This window comes from Lepidochelys kempii, chromosome 1 (genome assembly GCF_965140285.1).
Source record: "Lepidochelys kempii isolate rLepKem1 chromosome 1, rLepKem1.hap1, whole genome shotgun sequence".
NCBI classification, from domain to species: domain Eukaryota; kingdom Metazoa; phylum Chordata; order Testudines; family Cheloniidae; genus Lepidochelys; species Lepidochelys kempii.
Window position 1 is genome coordinate 33,630,418 of NC_136380.1, and position 16,386 is coordinate 33,646,803.

At 41.8% G+C, this 16,386-nt stretch overlaps 1 protein-coding gene across 8 annotated transcripts in view; it reads left to right on the plus strand.

Annotated features, from left to right (window-relative positions):
• YAP1 (Yes1 associated transcriptional regulator) overlaps window positions 1-16,386 on the plus strand; it is a 140,188-nt gene that overhangs the window by 111,417 nt on the left and 12,385 nt on the right. For 4 of the 8 annotated variants that reach the window (XM_073338081.2, XM_073338091.2, XM_073338119.2 and 1 more), the window contains one exon: window positions 704-751. The exons of the other annotated variants lie outside the window; for them this stretch is intronic. In XM_073338081.2, coding sequence (XP_073194182.1) covers window positions 704-751 — 48 coding nt within the window. The remainder of the gene's footprint in view (window positions 1-703; window positions 752-16,386) is intronic. 8 annotated transcript variants of the gene reach the window in all.

A 16,386-nucleotide genomic window follows, 5' to 3' on the forward strand; every position in this document is an offset into this window, starting at 1 on the left:
CACTGATGAAGAAAGCACTGACACCCTAGTCTTTTGTTTTGAGAAAAACTTTTAAAGTCTTGTCCTCTTCCCTTTCCACTTTGGTGATGGGCCTTATATCAGGAGAGAATAATATCTTCATGCCCTCTTCCTTTTTCTTTGTCACCTGTGACATTCTGTCCTTGACCTGGAGTCTGACTCCTATTGTCCCTTCTGAACTCAAGGCCTGTTTGTAGGAATCTTTAGCATCTCTTGATATAGGTTGGGTCATCTTTAAAATTCGGTACTACTTCTTAAGGTGTGCCTAAATAAGATAGCATCAGGACTCCCTTTCTGCTTAAGCACCCAGTCCTCTGCTGTTCCTGCTTCGCTATTAATCCTCCAGCAAACGTCTACCCTGTGCTAGCATGCTTCTAGATGGGCCTTCTAGTTTTCCTGCCTCAGCTCTCCTTGAGAAATCTGACTAACTTTGAATCAGGTGACCGTCAGTTCCCTCCATGTTCTTCTTCGCCGTTAAGCTTTTCTGTCATGTTCACATGCTCCATAAATCTTTGAGTTTTGTTTCATTGTAAAGTGATTTTCATCAACTCTTAAATCCCTTACCTTGTCTCATCTCGGGCTGTCTTGGGGACTTGATACTACAAGATGGTGTTTGTAAGTCAGCCTGCACAGCCAAATCGTGTAGCTTAAAGTAATTTTTATCCATCTTATTTTTTACTCTTAGGCATTGCGGAATATCAATCCCAGCACAGCAAATTCTCCAAAACGTCAGGTAGGCTCTTAACTGATGATTCAGTGTAATAAGAAACAATTAAAGTATTAAATTAGGCTAGCTGAGGAACTTGTTTTACGTGAAGCCATTCTGAATAACAGCTGGCTCTGCCATACACCTTTTTAAGCCACTGCTCTAGTTGTGATCCCTAACATCAATGTTGAGTGCTTCATTACTTCATCATTATTTCAGTATTTTAAAGTGAACGTGGAATTTGTTACGCTTTTTGCATTGCAAAGAACTTTCTCTTGTTTTTCATTCTTGATGATATTGAAATTCCAATTCTCATCCCATCAGAATAGACGTGTAAGCAAACCTCCCATTTAATGTAATGTAGTAGCTAGTGGTTTTTAAATACTCTTCAGATGTGAAGTATGTTCTGATCAGCACAGTGTTTATATCTAAAACAAACATTATCTTGAGATGAGTACCCTATACATTCTTTCATTGAATAAAAGATCACCCAGAATATTTACAAGAGTTTTTCTCTCTTTTTTTTTTTTAAGGTGCGTATATATAACAAGATCATTGAGAATAAATTAAACTGCCAAAATAGTTGCTGGAATCAGATAATGGGCAACATGGAAATCAAAACTCAGTCATTTAAATTCTGTAATTAAACAAAAAGAACAAGGAGTCCTTGTGGCACCTTAGAGACTAACAAATTTATTTGAGCATAAGCTTTCGTGGGCTAAAACCACTTCATCGGATGCATGCAGTGGAAAATACAGTAGATATATAAATATACACACAGAACATGAAAAAATGGGTGTGTATATCTATATATCTTCCTTCTGTATTTTCCACTGCATGCGTCTGATGAGGTGGGTTTTAGCCCACAAAAGCTTATGCTTAAATAAATTTGTTAATCTCTTAGGTGCCACAAGTACTCCTCGTTCTTTTTGCTGATACAGACTAACACGGCTTGCACTCTGAAACCTGTAATTAAACAGGCACTTATAGTGCACCAAAACCAAAACAAACAAAAAACATCAGTGCAAGAGGAAATTACCAGAATTTAAGGCGTAATAGTTTTCTGAATACATAACCAATTGAATTTGAATTCCTCTCAAACCATTGGGAATTGGAAAGCAATGTAGTGCTGAAAAGGTGGTTTTCCCTAGATGTGTTCTTAGGACTGAATTGTCTTCAGAACTTGCACTCGTCATATGTTTATTGTTAATATACCCATTCGTTGGACAACACTCATTGGTAGTTTGTGTGTAGCATATACAAGCTTTGTGCTGTGCTTTTTGCTGTAAGAAAATGTAGTGTAATGAAAGCCTATGTATTCTGCATCCAGACTCTGCTGAAAAATAGTGTCAGAATCCATCACCTTAAAAAGTAAATTTCTAGTCCTTATAGTTGCAAAGACAACCTTCAAAGTAAGTAGGGGTTACGGTGGACGAGAAGCTGGATATGAGTCAACAGTGTGCCCTTGTTGCCAAGAAGGCCAGTAGCATTTTGGGCTGTATAAGATGGGGCATTGCCAGCAGATCGAGGGATGTGATCGTTCCCCTCTATTTGACATCGGTGAGGCCTCATCTGGAGTACTGTGTCCAGTTTTGGGCCCCACACTACAAGAAGGATGTGGAAAAATTGGAAAGAGTCCAGCGGAAGGCAACAAAAATGATTAGGGGACTGGAGCACATGACTTATGAGGAGAGGCTGAGGGAACTGGGATTGTTTAGTCTGCGGAAGAGAAGAATGAGGGGGGATTTGATAGCTGCTTTCAACTACCTGAAAGAGGGTTCCAAAGAGGGTGGCTCTAGACTGTTCTCAGTGGTAGCAGAAGACAGAACAAGGAGTAATGGTCTCAAGTTGCAGTGGGGGAGGTTTAGGTTGGATATTAGGAAAAACCTTTTTCACTAGGAGGGTGGTGAAGCACTGGAATGGATTACCTAGGGAGGTGGTGGAATCTCCTTCCTTAGAGGTTTTTAAGGCCCAGCTTGACAAAGGCCTGGCTGGGATGACTTAGTTGGTGTTGGTCCTGCTTTGAGCAGAGAATTGGACTAGATGACCTTCTGAGGTCCCTTCCAACCCTGATATTCTATGATTCTATGAACCTCATGAAAACACATGTTGTGCTATCTCCTTGAGCCTGCGAACAGACATCCCTTCAAAAAGAGCTTTCCCGTTTATCTATGCCATGGCAACTCTAAAACCTAACTGATCATTTAAAATGCCAACATTTTTTCACTGATAATTTTAGGAGCGAGACATCACTGTTGGATGCAGTTGTGAAGAATGGAACAACTGGTTGTTAAGGTTTGCTGGATGAGGAAGTAATTTAAATCCTTTCCAGTCATCACAAAATTAAGTTACCTAAACCCTTGCTCACAAATGGATGGTAAAGAGGAGCTGCTTCTCCTCCCTTCCCCCCCATCCCAAACTGCCTTCCACGCCTTCCCATGTACAGAAGCCCCACCTTATTCCAACCCAACTGTCAGAACTTCCACCTTCTCTTCCTTTCCCACAACAGCTGTTGCAGATATTTGACAACACGAAAATATGCAGCAAATTGAAAAATTTGGGACAGTATAAATACCAAAACAATGCAGAAAATATTATATGGAGTATTTTCATATTTAACTCAAGTAAAAGTGTCAATTTTTTAAACTACTTTTGAATTTCTAGTTAACCATGATAAAATGCAACAGAAACCAGAGGGGCCAGAGTGCAGTTATGGGGTCTTGAGTTTAATTAGTTGGGTAGATTAGAGCAGCTAAAAATTATGGATGGTCTTGGAGTCCTTAGTGATTTCAGCATCTTTGCCTTTAATGACATTTATAAGTTAGCTGAGGACCTCTTTGCCACGTAACAAGCATGAGACTATTCTCAGCAGTTGTCCACCCTCAATCCTATTTTATGGTCTGGGATTGGTTAATGAGGCATGTGGCAAAATCAGGATTAAAGTCTGATTTATTAAATTCAGGTTTATATTGGGGCTCAACTTTGCTCACATCAGGCCATGGGACCTATTGTGTACTAGTCTTCCTTTTGGTTTAAAGGACTTAGGTTTCAGAGTTCTCTGAGGTAGACAGAACACAGCCAGTAGGTCACTCTGTTGATGGCCTGGAAGAGGTTATAAAGCGTTTTTTGTTCTTGACTGTTAATACAGTGGCATCTAAAAGTGCCTTTTGTTTATGCTTTCCTCACCTGTCACTTTAGTAAGATGATGATCTGCTGCAGATGGAGGAGGAAGATTGGAGAACTACTAATGGAAATGGTGCTCTAAAAGTTTCTTGGAAGTTTTAGGTCCATGGCTCTAGCAATAATATAATTGAAGTCACAATCAGCATAACTAATCCAGGTTATGAACAGCCTGGTGAATCAGGGCTGTCTTTAGTCAGAAATAATAAACTTCTTCAGTAGACGACTACTTCTTGTCAGGTCATTCCTCTGTTTTGTTTATTAATATCCATCATCTTTAGACTGGATTAGCTGCTTCTACATCTGGTAGATGCTTTTTGGGGGTCAATCACGATATCTTCTCTAGCTGAGTGTCAGCTTTTTTTCACAAAGCTTCAAGAGACATTGAGAGTGCTTCATGCTTGTGACCAAGTTGAATTCATTGCCTTTATTAGTGGGATCATTGATCTGTGTTTTGGTGGCATCTGTCACTGTCTCCCCTTGGGAGGTCGGCGCCATCATCTCTCAAATGATCCCTTCTGCAAAAATATGTCTTGATGCTGACCACTCATCAACTATTTCCGTTTTGGGAATGGATACTGAGAACTCTGTGGTAAGGTGGCTTTGACTTTTACCTGAACACTTAGATAACCTTGACACCTTTCAGTCTTCTCTGAGATCTGAATATGGTACTGAGATTGCACTGGTTTTGTGGGTTAATTCTTTTAGCTGTCAGCTGCCTTGGATGGGATTAAACATGAAGTGTTTGAGTCTGCAAATACTACCAGTGGCTGGGTTTTTTTTCAGTCAGGGATCTGAGAAAGGTGGTATTGATCAGTTGCTAATCTTTGTGAAGGGTACTGCAAAGGGCTCTATGTTTGAGAAACTCAAGTCCCTCGACATAACTCCTATACATGTCCTAACAAAAAATCCAGAACATCTGAAAGCAGAAGTTGCAACTTCCTTTTCAGGTGAAGATAGAGGAAATCACTCTCAGCTATTGCTCCTACTTGGAAATCCAGAAGCACACCAAGGATTTATATAGGGACTTATACCAACTCATGACCGTTATCAGAGTGCCTAACAAACATCTGAAGTTGCAAATATTAACAAAGAGTAAACCTATCCCCTCAGTTGAGCTACTGACCGTATCATTTCTGGATGGTTCTCCCCACCACCAGCCCAGTTGATATCACCAATATCTTACTGGAAGTCAGCTTCAGCCAGCTGTTATCTAATCTCCAAATGTGGCCAGAGTCTGGGCAAGTAGAGACCCGATACCGCCAAGGTCCTGTGAAAAAGGTAGAGCTGTATATCATCACTGATATGATTGCAGCCCTAAGCAGCATGCACTCCTCCACCAGTAGGCTCACATACCTGTTTAAGATAAGAACGTAAGAAGGGCCATATTTGGTCAAACCAAATGTCCATCTAGCCGAGTATCTTGTCTTCTGACAGTGGCCAATGCCAGGTGCCCCAGAGGGAATGAACAGAACAAGTAATCATCAAGTGATCCATCCCCATTGCCCATTCCCAGCTTCTGGCAAACAGAGGCTAGGGACACCATCACTGACCATTCTGGCTAATAGCCATTGATAGACCTATCCTCCATGAATTTAGTTCTTTTTTGAATCCTGTTATAGTCTTGGCCTTAACCACATCCTCTGGCAAAGAGTTCCACAGGTTGATTGTGCAAAGAAATGCTTCCTTTCGTTTGTTTTAAACTTGCTGCCTATTTAATTTCATTTGGTGACCTCTAGTTCTTATGGTGTTAAGAGAAGGAGTAGATAACACTTCCTTATTTACTTTCTCCACACCAACCATGATTTTTAGACCTCTATCATATCTCCTCTTAGCCGTCTCTTTTCCAACCTGAAAAGTCTTAATCTTCTTATTCTCTCCACATATGGAAGATCCTCATCCTTGTTTTAAAAAGCCCTGCACAATCCTAGCTCCTGCCTGTCTCTCTTCTCTGTCTCTCCCCATTCTCATCTGTGCCACCTTCCGTATGGTCCTGTATAACTGGACCTCTCTCCCAGTTCACCATACCTCCACACTATGGTCCTTGCTCTAATTCAAATACCTCTCTCAAATTGTCTCCTCTTCTACCAGCCCTATTAACTCCTGTTCCTCACCCACTTTGGAATGAGAATTAACAAAAGGGGCAAGAAATTATTTTTTTAGAAGGAGATGTGAGAGAGACATGGCAAATGTCACTATTTGCTCAATCACATGCTTTTGTTTTTCCATATTTCTTATCTGCTTGTTGCCTGCTTAAATCGTAAACTTGTCTGAGTAAAAGCATGATCTACTTACACTTTGCTACATAAATAACTAAGAATCTTTAAAGAGTGGTTGAGTTTCTTCTTTTAATTATTTTAAAGTTCATTTTAGCTGGCTCTGGCTCTCTGTCCTAATTTGTGTGCTTAATATGTGTATGCCTAGACCCAGTAGGTGTGTTTTGTAAATAAACATTTTAAATGCTAATAGAAACATTGAGGTAGATGGAAGTAGTATCTCACAGAACTTTTCATGTATTTTTAAAGATTAGCTAGGCAAATAAAACTACAGAAATATCATTTTCTAAACTTTGTCTTAACTGCCAAACATATTTAGCAACTAACAGATTTCTATTTTCTCCACATTGAGCTTTTTCAGAAAACAAAACACTAATAATGTATAACTTTAAAATAAAACCCCATTGATTCTTTATTTAAAAAAAAAAAAAAAAAACCCCAGATCAATCAGGCAGGAACATAAATCAGCATTTTCTGGTTTTAGAATAAACCTGGGGGGATAAAAAACATTAAAAAATAACACTTTTGTATATGTTCTGGAGGCAGTTGTGCTCTGAAGTTGGCGAGCTTAGAACTGATTCTAAAGGAAATTTTTTTCATCAGAATGTTCCACGACTAGGACAAATGACGAGAGCTGGTAGTGTAGACATGTAGTTGGTGTCTGGTACATTATACTGACACACAGCTTTCCAGCCAGGTGGCAGGGAATGGACTAGACTCCAGACTTCAAGCAGGGATGCTGGTGTTGGCCATCCCAGAACTTTATGGGCTATATGTTTTCACTGCCATAAAAAGTGTGTGTTTTATAGCAAGATAGCTAAATCAAGTTAGTTATCTCATTTTAAAATCCTAGTGGGGACAAGGCACTGTAGTATTACCTCAGTGTTGCTAGTCAAGATCTGCCCCAAGTAAGGGAGAGACATAGTGTTGACTGCAACTAGCTTCATTGAGGTAAAAACTCAAGTTAGCTATCTCACTGTAAAAATTCATTTATTTATTTGTTTATTTGCAGTGATGACATTTTGGCTCCAATAAACATTTTTGATCAACTAAACTTAAAAAAGGAGGGGAAAAAATCAAACAGTCTTTGCGACTTCTGTAGCTGTCTCATGTCTCCCTTTGTGTGATCTCCTTGTGTTTGGGAGAGAAGATGGTCCATGACCAAATGTCATATCTCGAGAAATCACCCATTATATGACCAATTCTATTGAGGAATCTAATCCTAGATTAGACGGATCAAAAATTCATCCTAAAAAAATCACGGTGAATTTAAAAATCACATTTCTGTCTGAAGTTTGTTTTATAGGAAACACCTAAAATGACTGTCTACAAATTAGAGGCCAAACACTTGTTTTTTCCATTTTGTTTTGTGCATTTGACAGCACTTTGCGAATAATCAATCACATTTTATCCCGTGTAGAATAAGTATTTTCCTGGTTGTATTTCTTCCTCTCTCCCCTTGTGGTGTGAAACTTTAAAAAAAACAAACAAAAAAACCCAGGAAAGTGTGATTTTAAATGTACACAATTGGTAGGGAAACTCTGCATTACGTATAATGTCAGAAACTGCTTCTTTTTTTAATTGACTAGATTTCAAGTTGGCAGAGATACATTGGTATATTTACTTTGGAGTTTTCCTTAAATACTGTTCATTCACGAAGTCCCCAATCCAGCAAAGCAGCTAGCTGTGTGAGTAGCACCATTATTCTGAATTAGACTATTCACATGCTTAAATTTAGGCACATGCTTAAATAAAATAGTACTTTAATTTTAGAAAATTAGTCATTTTTATATAACCATAACAATAAATTAAACCCATAATTTTTAGAAAAACTTATTTAAAAGTTCTGTGTTAAGTTTTAAAAACATTTTAGTTTGTATGGAGCTGAATAATCAAGGTATTTGTACAGTTACTTTGGATCACTAGAAATAACTTTGGGAAAAGCTATCTCAGTAGAATCAAGCTGTCATTATTTATTGCTGGAGTTCCTTCCCAAAATCTTAGGAAATTATAAACTACTTTTTGTTAGCAAGTGGCATTGCACAGAATATATAAGTAATCAGAAATATTGGCTTATTGTCTGTATTCAAATTGTTGAATAAAGTGACTTTGGACCTTTTTGTCTAGAAAGACAGTGGTATTCTATGTACTTGGAGGTTAATTCTGATAGACTGTCTTGTCTTAGGCCCTGAGCCTGAATTGTACATCATCTGCACAAAGCCCCATCAACCTCTGGGGCTCAGTGTGGGTGCAGCAGTCTATCTGTATGGTGCATTATGCAACACCACCACCATAGACCCTGATTCAGGAGAGTACTTCAGTACATGTTTGAGTATTGTCAGTGTGAGACTTCTTGTGAGTTCTTTGGCAGAATGTTTCTTCATAAAACAGTGTATGACTGTCTCTAATGTTCTGTTATTTCTGTGTAGCTGAAACTTTTGCCAAAGCATAGAGGTATATCCATCAGAACTACAGCTCAGTTACTTGGTGAAGATTTGATGAAGAGGTTGCTTGATCTCACGTATTGCTAGGAAATGTGAAAAATGTTATGGAGAACACTCTAATGCACTACTTTCAAAAGTGTCTAGAAAATCTAAATGAGATGGGATCTGAACAGTTGCTGTCCATGAAAGAGTGTCCTATGTGGTTGAATTCTGGGCGGCATGCTGTCTGGCAAAAGAATGTATAAGACGCAAAATACGTTCATTAGGTTTACTGCAGAGGTAACGTTACTTTTCAGCTTCATAGGCACTGCTGTTATAAATTTTATGTGGCTTCTGAAACTGCATATCTAAGCTCCTTGTTGAGAAAAATAAATCTAAGTTACATTTGTTTATTTGTTTAATGTGTGGTGAAAGTGTTATTAAGAGGTACGTGCTTTTCTGTTAGTTCAAATGTGGGAGGAGTTGGAGTATCGATGACTGGAATTTACACAGTACAAAATGATATTTGTTTATATATGTATGACAAAAAATAAATAAAACCAAGTACTGTCCCCATTGGCAACAGAACAAATTTTTAATGGATTTGCAAAAAAAAAAGCAAAATAACACGACGTTTTTTCACCCAGTCATAGCAATAATTATTATTTTAAAAAGCTATTTGTGTCCAAACCCCTTCCCCCCCACCCCCCCACCCCCCAAAAAAAGAAACAAGTACAGAGAAATCAGTCCACGGCGATTGAACCCACTGTCTCTCCTTGCATTTTTTGTATGACTCCAGTGCCCTAAGAACACGTCTTTGTGCCTAGTACAGTTATACCGTACTGCACCGAATTACTATCAGTTCTTTAAGAGCTGGCACCTGTGGATGCACATGTGTTCTAGGTGCACAGAACCAGAAATTCTTCAGTAGCCATGTCTGTTGGTCTGCGCCTCCTCATGCTCCCAATCAAGGGCATACAGTGCAGCATGGACCAGCTCTCTCTCTCCGGTTTCTTTCTACCACTTGTGCTCTGGACCAGAACCTTCTGTCTCTGTCCTCTTTCCAGCATTCCTGGTTGATTTTCAGACCTGTGAATAATTGTAGTTTTTATATTTAGATAGATTAGTTAGTTTGGGAATCAGGGTGTCTCTTCCCTTCGTTCCCACACAATTTGGGGTACCAATCATGCCCAAAGCTCAAGGCTTCAAACCCTGCCTGGCCTGCCTACAGGTTTTCCCAGTGAGTGACCCGCACAAGAGCTGCCTGTACTGCCTCAGGGAAATGCACATCCCCTTGAGGTGTGGTATCTGTTGTGTTTTTTTTCCCCCACACACCAGGCAGTCTCAGAAGTTCCGACTCTGGAGACACCTTCTGGAGCTATCCATGAAGCCCTATTTGGCCCCGGGGCCCTCACGCTCCCCATTTAGCCAACCTGAGCCTCCAGCAGCACCCCTCCAGCTCCAGGATCCATTGATGGTTCTTCAAGTGATGATCTCCAATTATATTCCACTGAGGGGTTACACATGCGCGACATGCGTCTGGAGTTGGAGCATTTGAAAGTAGTATCTGTTGGTCCGTGCATGCACCCTGGCTTGCCTAATACTTCCATCTGAGGCGATAAAGGACAGGGCGGGCTGACTGCATCTTCAGTTTCTTCTCATTGCCGCATGGTCCACGTCAGAACTCTCTGTCTTTGCCTCTGATGCACGTCTAGAAACAATAGTTGTACACAGTTTTTAAACAGTTTTTACAGTAGTTTACAAGGTTTTATTTCTTTTCTAGTTTTTAAAAGTTTCTAATAGTTACTAGCTTCAGTTGTTTTAGATAAACTTGGGGTTTTCATCCCCCACCACCACCCCTGTGCAGGTACCTCACTATGCTCAGATTCCTCCATGCCCAAGGACTCTTCTAAACAAAAGCATGAGGAAGGAAAGGGTAAACACCTTCATAAAAAGAGGAAAAAATCACCCTACAAATGCTCAAAAAAGTGGTCTATCTACCTCTGACACCACATGGGATTCCATGCCCTGGATCGGGTGCATCCAGAGCTCACAAAGAAGAATGACCACTACCTATGGTGCCAGGAGCAATTAATGCCTCCAAATTGCACTCTCAGAGGCGAAGTTCAACTCCAGCACTAAGCAGACATGAAGGGGACCGTTCTTCATCTACATGAGCAGTACCAATCCAGCAAGTCCCCACCACCTCCCAGATGGCATGGGCAGGTCTGGTTTAAACCCAACACACCTACTAGCTCTCCTCCAATGAGAATTTGATAGGCTTCTCAAGCGTCTAGAAATTTATACGGATCCAGAATCTCCAATCTTCTCACATCTGGTTCTGCTGAGAAACATCCCAACTCCATCAATGTGATGTTCGTTGGTCCTGAGTTCCAGCCGTCAGGTGGGGGCACTAGCACCGTTGGTGCACCATTTATGAGCTCCTGTCCCTGGTGCATCAGAGTTGCGTCATGTGGTGCTGTCAGCCCCACCATTTGAGCCCGATGACTCCTGTCCGTCAGCCAAAAGGTATCAACAGCAAACTGGCAAAGAACCATCAGCCTGGCCAGAGCTTCCAGAGTTACCTGGATGTCTCTGCCTCATGGCAAGCCACACTATTGGTCAATGAACCAGTGGTACCCACCTCTATATTGCAATGATTTTGGCCACTGACTATATTGGGTCGCTAAGATCCGTATTTTCAGGAACCAGAGAGGAGCCACAGTCCTTGCAGGAACCTTTGACTGACGAGGAGCAATCTGTACTGCCAGAGCCACCAGCAGCACTTCTTGCTCTCCCCAGATGAAGTACTGACACCAGCATCTCCCTTGCCTCCAGATGATTACAAACAGTACCTGGACCTCCTAAGGAGGATTGCTGACTCCCTTCAGATCTTGCTGGAGGAGGTTCAGGAACCTACCCACCAACTCCTGGACATTGTCCAGCTCCCTCCAGCCTCCACCTCCAGCCCTTCCCATCAATGAGGTCCTATGGAGCCCACTAAGGGTATGTCTACACTAGGGAATAAGGTCTAATTTATAGAAGTTGTTTTTTTAGAAATCGGTTTTATATATTCGAGTGTGTGTGTCCCCACAGAAAATGCTCTAAGTGCATTAAGTGCATTAACTTGGCGGAGTGCTTCCACAGTACCGAGGCTAGAGTCGACTTCCGGAGCGTTGCACTGTGGGTAGCTATCCCACAGTTCCCGCAGTCTCCGCTGCCCATTGGAATTCTGGGTTGAGATCCCAATGCCTGATGGGGCTAAAACATTGTCGCAGGTGGTACTGGGTACATATTGTCAGGCCCCCCTTCCCTCCCTCCCTCCGTGAAAGAAAGGGCAGACAATCGTTTCGCGCCTTTTTTCCTGAGTTACCTGTGCAGACGCCATACCACAGCAAGCATGGAGCCCGCTCAGGTAACCATCACTGTATGTCTCCTGGGTGCTGGCGGACGCGGTACGGCATTGCTCCACAGTAGCAGCAACCCATTGCCTTCTGGCAGCAGACTGTGCAATACGACTGGTAGCCGTCATCGTCGTGTCCGAGGTGCTCCTGGCCACGTCGGCTGGGAGCGCCTGGGCAGACATGGGCACAGGGACTAAATTTGGAGTGACTTGACCAGGTCATTTTCTTTATTCCTGCAGTCAGTCCTATTGAACCGTCTTATGGTGAGCAGGCAGGCGATACGGATTGGTAGCAGTCGTACTGTACCATCTTCTGCCGGGCAGGCAAGAGATGAGGATGGCTAGCAGTCCTTCTGTACCGTCTGCTGCCAGCCAAAGATGTAAAAGATAGATGGAGTGGATCAAAACAAGAAATAGACCAGATTTGTTTTGTACTCATTTGCTTCCCCCCCTCCCCTGTCTAGGGGACTCATTCCTATAGGTCACACTGTAGTCACTCACAGAGAAGGTGCAGCGAGGTAAATCTAGCCATGTATCAATCAGAGGCCAGGCTAACCGACTTGTTCCAATAAGAAAAATAACTTAGGTGCACCATTTCTTATTGGAACCCTCCGTGAAGTCCTGCCTGAAATACTCTTTGATGTAAAGCCACCCCCTTTGTTGATTTTAGCTCCCTGAAGCCAACCCTGTAAGCCGTGTCCTCAGTCGCCCCTCCCTGCGTCAGAGCAACGGCAAACAATCGTGCATCTGAGTTGAGAGTGCTGTCCAGAGCGGTCACAATGGAGCACTCTGGGATAGCTCCTGGAGGCCAATACCGTCGAATTGTGTCCACAGTACCCCAATTTCGAGCTGACAAGGCCGATTTAAGTGCTAATCCACTTGTCGGGGTGGAGTAAGGAAATCGATTTTAAGAGCCCTTTAAGTCAAAATAAAGGGCTTCATCGTGTGGACGGGTGCAGGTTTACATCGATTTAACGCTGCTAAATTCGACCTAAAGTCCTAGTGTAGACCAGGGATAAGAAAATTTGGTATATGGCTCAGAAGACTGAGAAAAAGTACTTTGTTCACTCCAAGAGAGCAGAATATTTATTTTTCCAACCCTAATCCCAACTCATTAGTGGTCCAGGCAGTAACAGAACAGAGTAGACTGCTCCAGCCCAGGTTATCCTCTCTGGACAAAGACATGAGAGACTGAATCTTTCTGACAAGAAGAATTTCTCGTTCTCTATTATTCCCCACAGTGAATTATCAGGCAAAATAAAAAGTAGCCAGCATATTGTTCCTGAGCTACTCAAGGCTTCAGCTCCAGAGGGGATGCTTTCCTGGTGCAGTGATTGGACCCACTGGTGTGTTCCTTCCCTCCCATACTTTGCTACCTTGCATCCTCAGGATGATCAAACTGGACAAGGCAGCAGTGATCCTCATAGCTTCCTAGCAGTGGAGGCTATTCTTATTCACCACTGTCCAGTTGGCCTCCCACCCATGCATTCACCTTCAGCCATTCTGGAACCTACTGTCTCAGAACGAGGGCAAGACCAGTCCAGCTTTCCTCTTTCTGACAGTATGGTTTTTAGATGGATGAGGAACATAGGGAAAGACTGCTCATAGGATGTCCAATCCTTTCTCTACAAGGAAGTGCTATGCCACCAATTGGAAGTGATTCTCCCTGTGGTGTCAGCAGAACCAGTTACCTCCTGAGAAATCGGGAATCCCTCTAATTCTGGAATATCTTCTTTCATTGAAGACATCTGACCTGTTTATCAATTCCCTAACAATACATCTGGCAGCTATTCATGCCTTACATCCTCCGATGAAGAACTGCGCTGTTTTCACCCATCCCACTACCATGACCGTCAGAATGTAAACCTGTCCCCACTTATAAAGCTGAGCCTCATCCTTTCCACTCTTACGAGCCTGCTATTTGAATCTTGAGCCTCCTGCGTCTTACATTACATCTGTCTATGAATGTAGATAGCTTGGAGGACTAGAAGCCCCACTCACTTGATGTACACGGGGCTCTGGCCTTCTACTTACCCAGGACAAAACCGTTCTTGAAGTCTCCAAGGTTATCATCACTATTGCTGAAAGAATGAAATGGAAAGCTTTCTTTTCCCAAAGACTCTGAATGGATTTCCACCTGTGTCCTCCTCTTTATGATCTTCTCAAAACCCCTCCTCAGGGCCCATTTTATTAGAGTGTAAGCAGCCTCAGTGGCTTCTCTGCGAGGAATCCCTCTGAGATATATACATATAGAGAGAGAAAGAGAGCAGCAATTTGAGACTCCATTCACACCTTCACCAGGTATTATACACTAGTTCAAGCTTCAGCTGAAAATGCTTCCTTTGATTTAGTGATCCTCGCGTCTGTGGTGCATCATGCTTCCTCACACCCACCTTCTAACTGAAACACTGTTTTGGACTCATCCATAGTGAATACCCCTGTGAATCAGCACTGGAAGAAGAAAGGAAGGTTACTTACCTTCTAGGAAGTGGAGTTCTTCAAGATTTGTGGTCCCTGTGGGTATTCACATTCCACCCTCATTCCCTTTTGCTCAGGTCCTCTTTGGATTCACAGAAGAGCAGGAATGGAGTGGTGTTTGGTCTGCATTACTCCTTATACCCTCGGTTGGGAGCATGAGGTGGTGTCAGGTGCAGGTGTTGACTAATGGGCTCTATTGATGAATTTCCAGTTCCAAGAGCACATGCACACCTGCAGAGAGGTAACACACATCTTGAAGTTACCGTCCTTTACTAGTGCTGCTTTCAGCCGTAGTAAAATGTATTCACTAAGTGTTCTGTAATATAATCTTTCCTCTACTTTCACTGCAGTCTACCCAACATTCAGATGTTATTCCAATTAAGCCCCCAAAATAATGCAACAGATGTTGTAAGGGACACTGGTATTAGAGGAGCTTTTGTCTTTTTAAAAGACTAGAAGACCTACAAAACCAATTCAAGCCAGCAGGCTGCATATTAATCAATAGTCCAAAATTAGTGCAGATCTATGGAAATTACAATTCTTCCACAATTCTTAGGTTTAAGGTCATTTTGAGGAGTCCATTCATATTTGGCAATTGAATTTTGTAACCTAGTTGGCTTGTGCATACAAAGTGTTAAGCAAGCATGTTGAAAATAAACTTTTTTGGATAACTATCTGTATGTAGTATCACCAATACACTAAGACAATTTACTGGCTGAGCAAGGGCAAAGTTATTACTGAATTCTCATAAAGGTTTGAGAAAACAGCTTTTCTATTTAAAATTAACAGCAAGCAACTGTGAGACTAAAAGACAGTGGGAAATTAATGGGTGACCCATTGCAGATTACTAGATGTTATGCATTAATGAGTAAGGCTCCGATCCTGAAAACAGAGGTACTAGCATGACCCCCTGATTCTGCCTTCCAACAGAATCTAATGCAGGATTGGATCCTGGAATTTTTCACTAATATTATAAAATTTTGTTTATATTCTGAAACAAAGGGGTTGGTTTCCCCAATGCAGTTTAGTCTTAACTAATTTCTGGTGTTCTTATTATCTCTGGAGTATAGGCCTTGGTGTATATAAATGATTCATGGACCCCATCTACTCAGGTTGTCGGTGAGGATTGAACCCAAATTGTGTATCTGAAAATGTGAGCCATTATTGCTTGAGATAAAAGACATGTCTGTTTGTTTGCTGAGAGGCAAGAGCAGACTCTTAAACCTCGATATGTGGTGTAACTACTAGAGTGGGACTTGGGTGTTATTCTCAAAACCGAAGAGGAGATGTTTGCCTCGTCTTATACCCAATAGCACAGTGGTTAAGGTAATCATCTGGCATGTGAGAGACCAAAGTTTGAATCCAGGTCTCTCCCCCAGGTGAGCATCCTAACCACCAGGGTGTTGGTTATTCTAGGGTGGTGGTGCCTCTATCTCTCTTCTTGAAGCTGTTCCACTCTGTATAAATAATTATTCAATTTGGGCCAGTGAGAGTGACTCTAGACCGTTGATTATGGCATTCACCAGGGTGGGGGAATAGGCCTGGGTTCAAGTCCCTGTTCCAATGAATATTTAATTAGTTATACAAAGTGGAATAGCTTCAATGTGAGAGAGGCACCCTCCTCCCCCCAAATAGCCAGTAGCCTAGTGGTAAGGGTACTCACCTGAGGAGGGGATTTGCTCCAGAGTAGGGATTCAAATACGGGTCTCCCACATTCCAATAGAGTGTCCTAATTGCTGAACTATTGGGTATAAGGGAGCAATGTAACCATCACTTCCTCCTAAATTTGGGGAATCTAATCCTGTGTGTCCAAATTTCCTTTGCTTTCATTAAAACAAAAATGCTCCAAATCAAAACAGTTTTTTCTGAAATTTTTGATTTGCTGAAAATTCTGAAAAATTT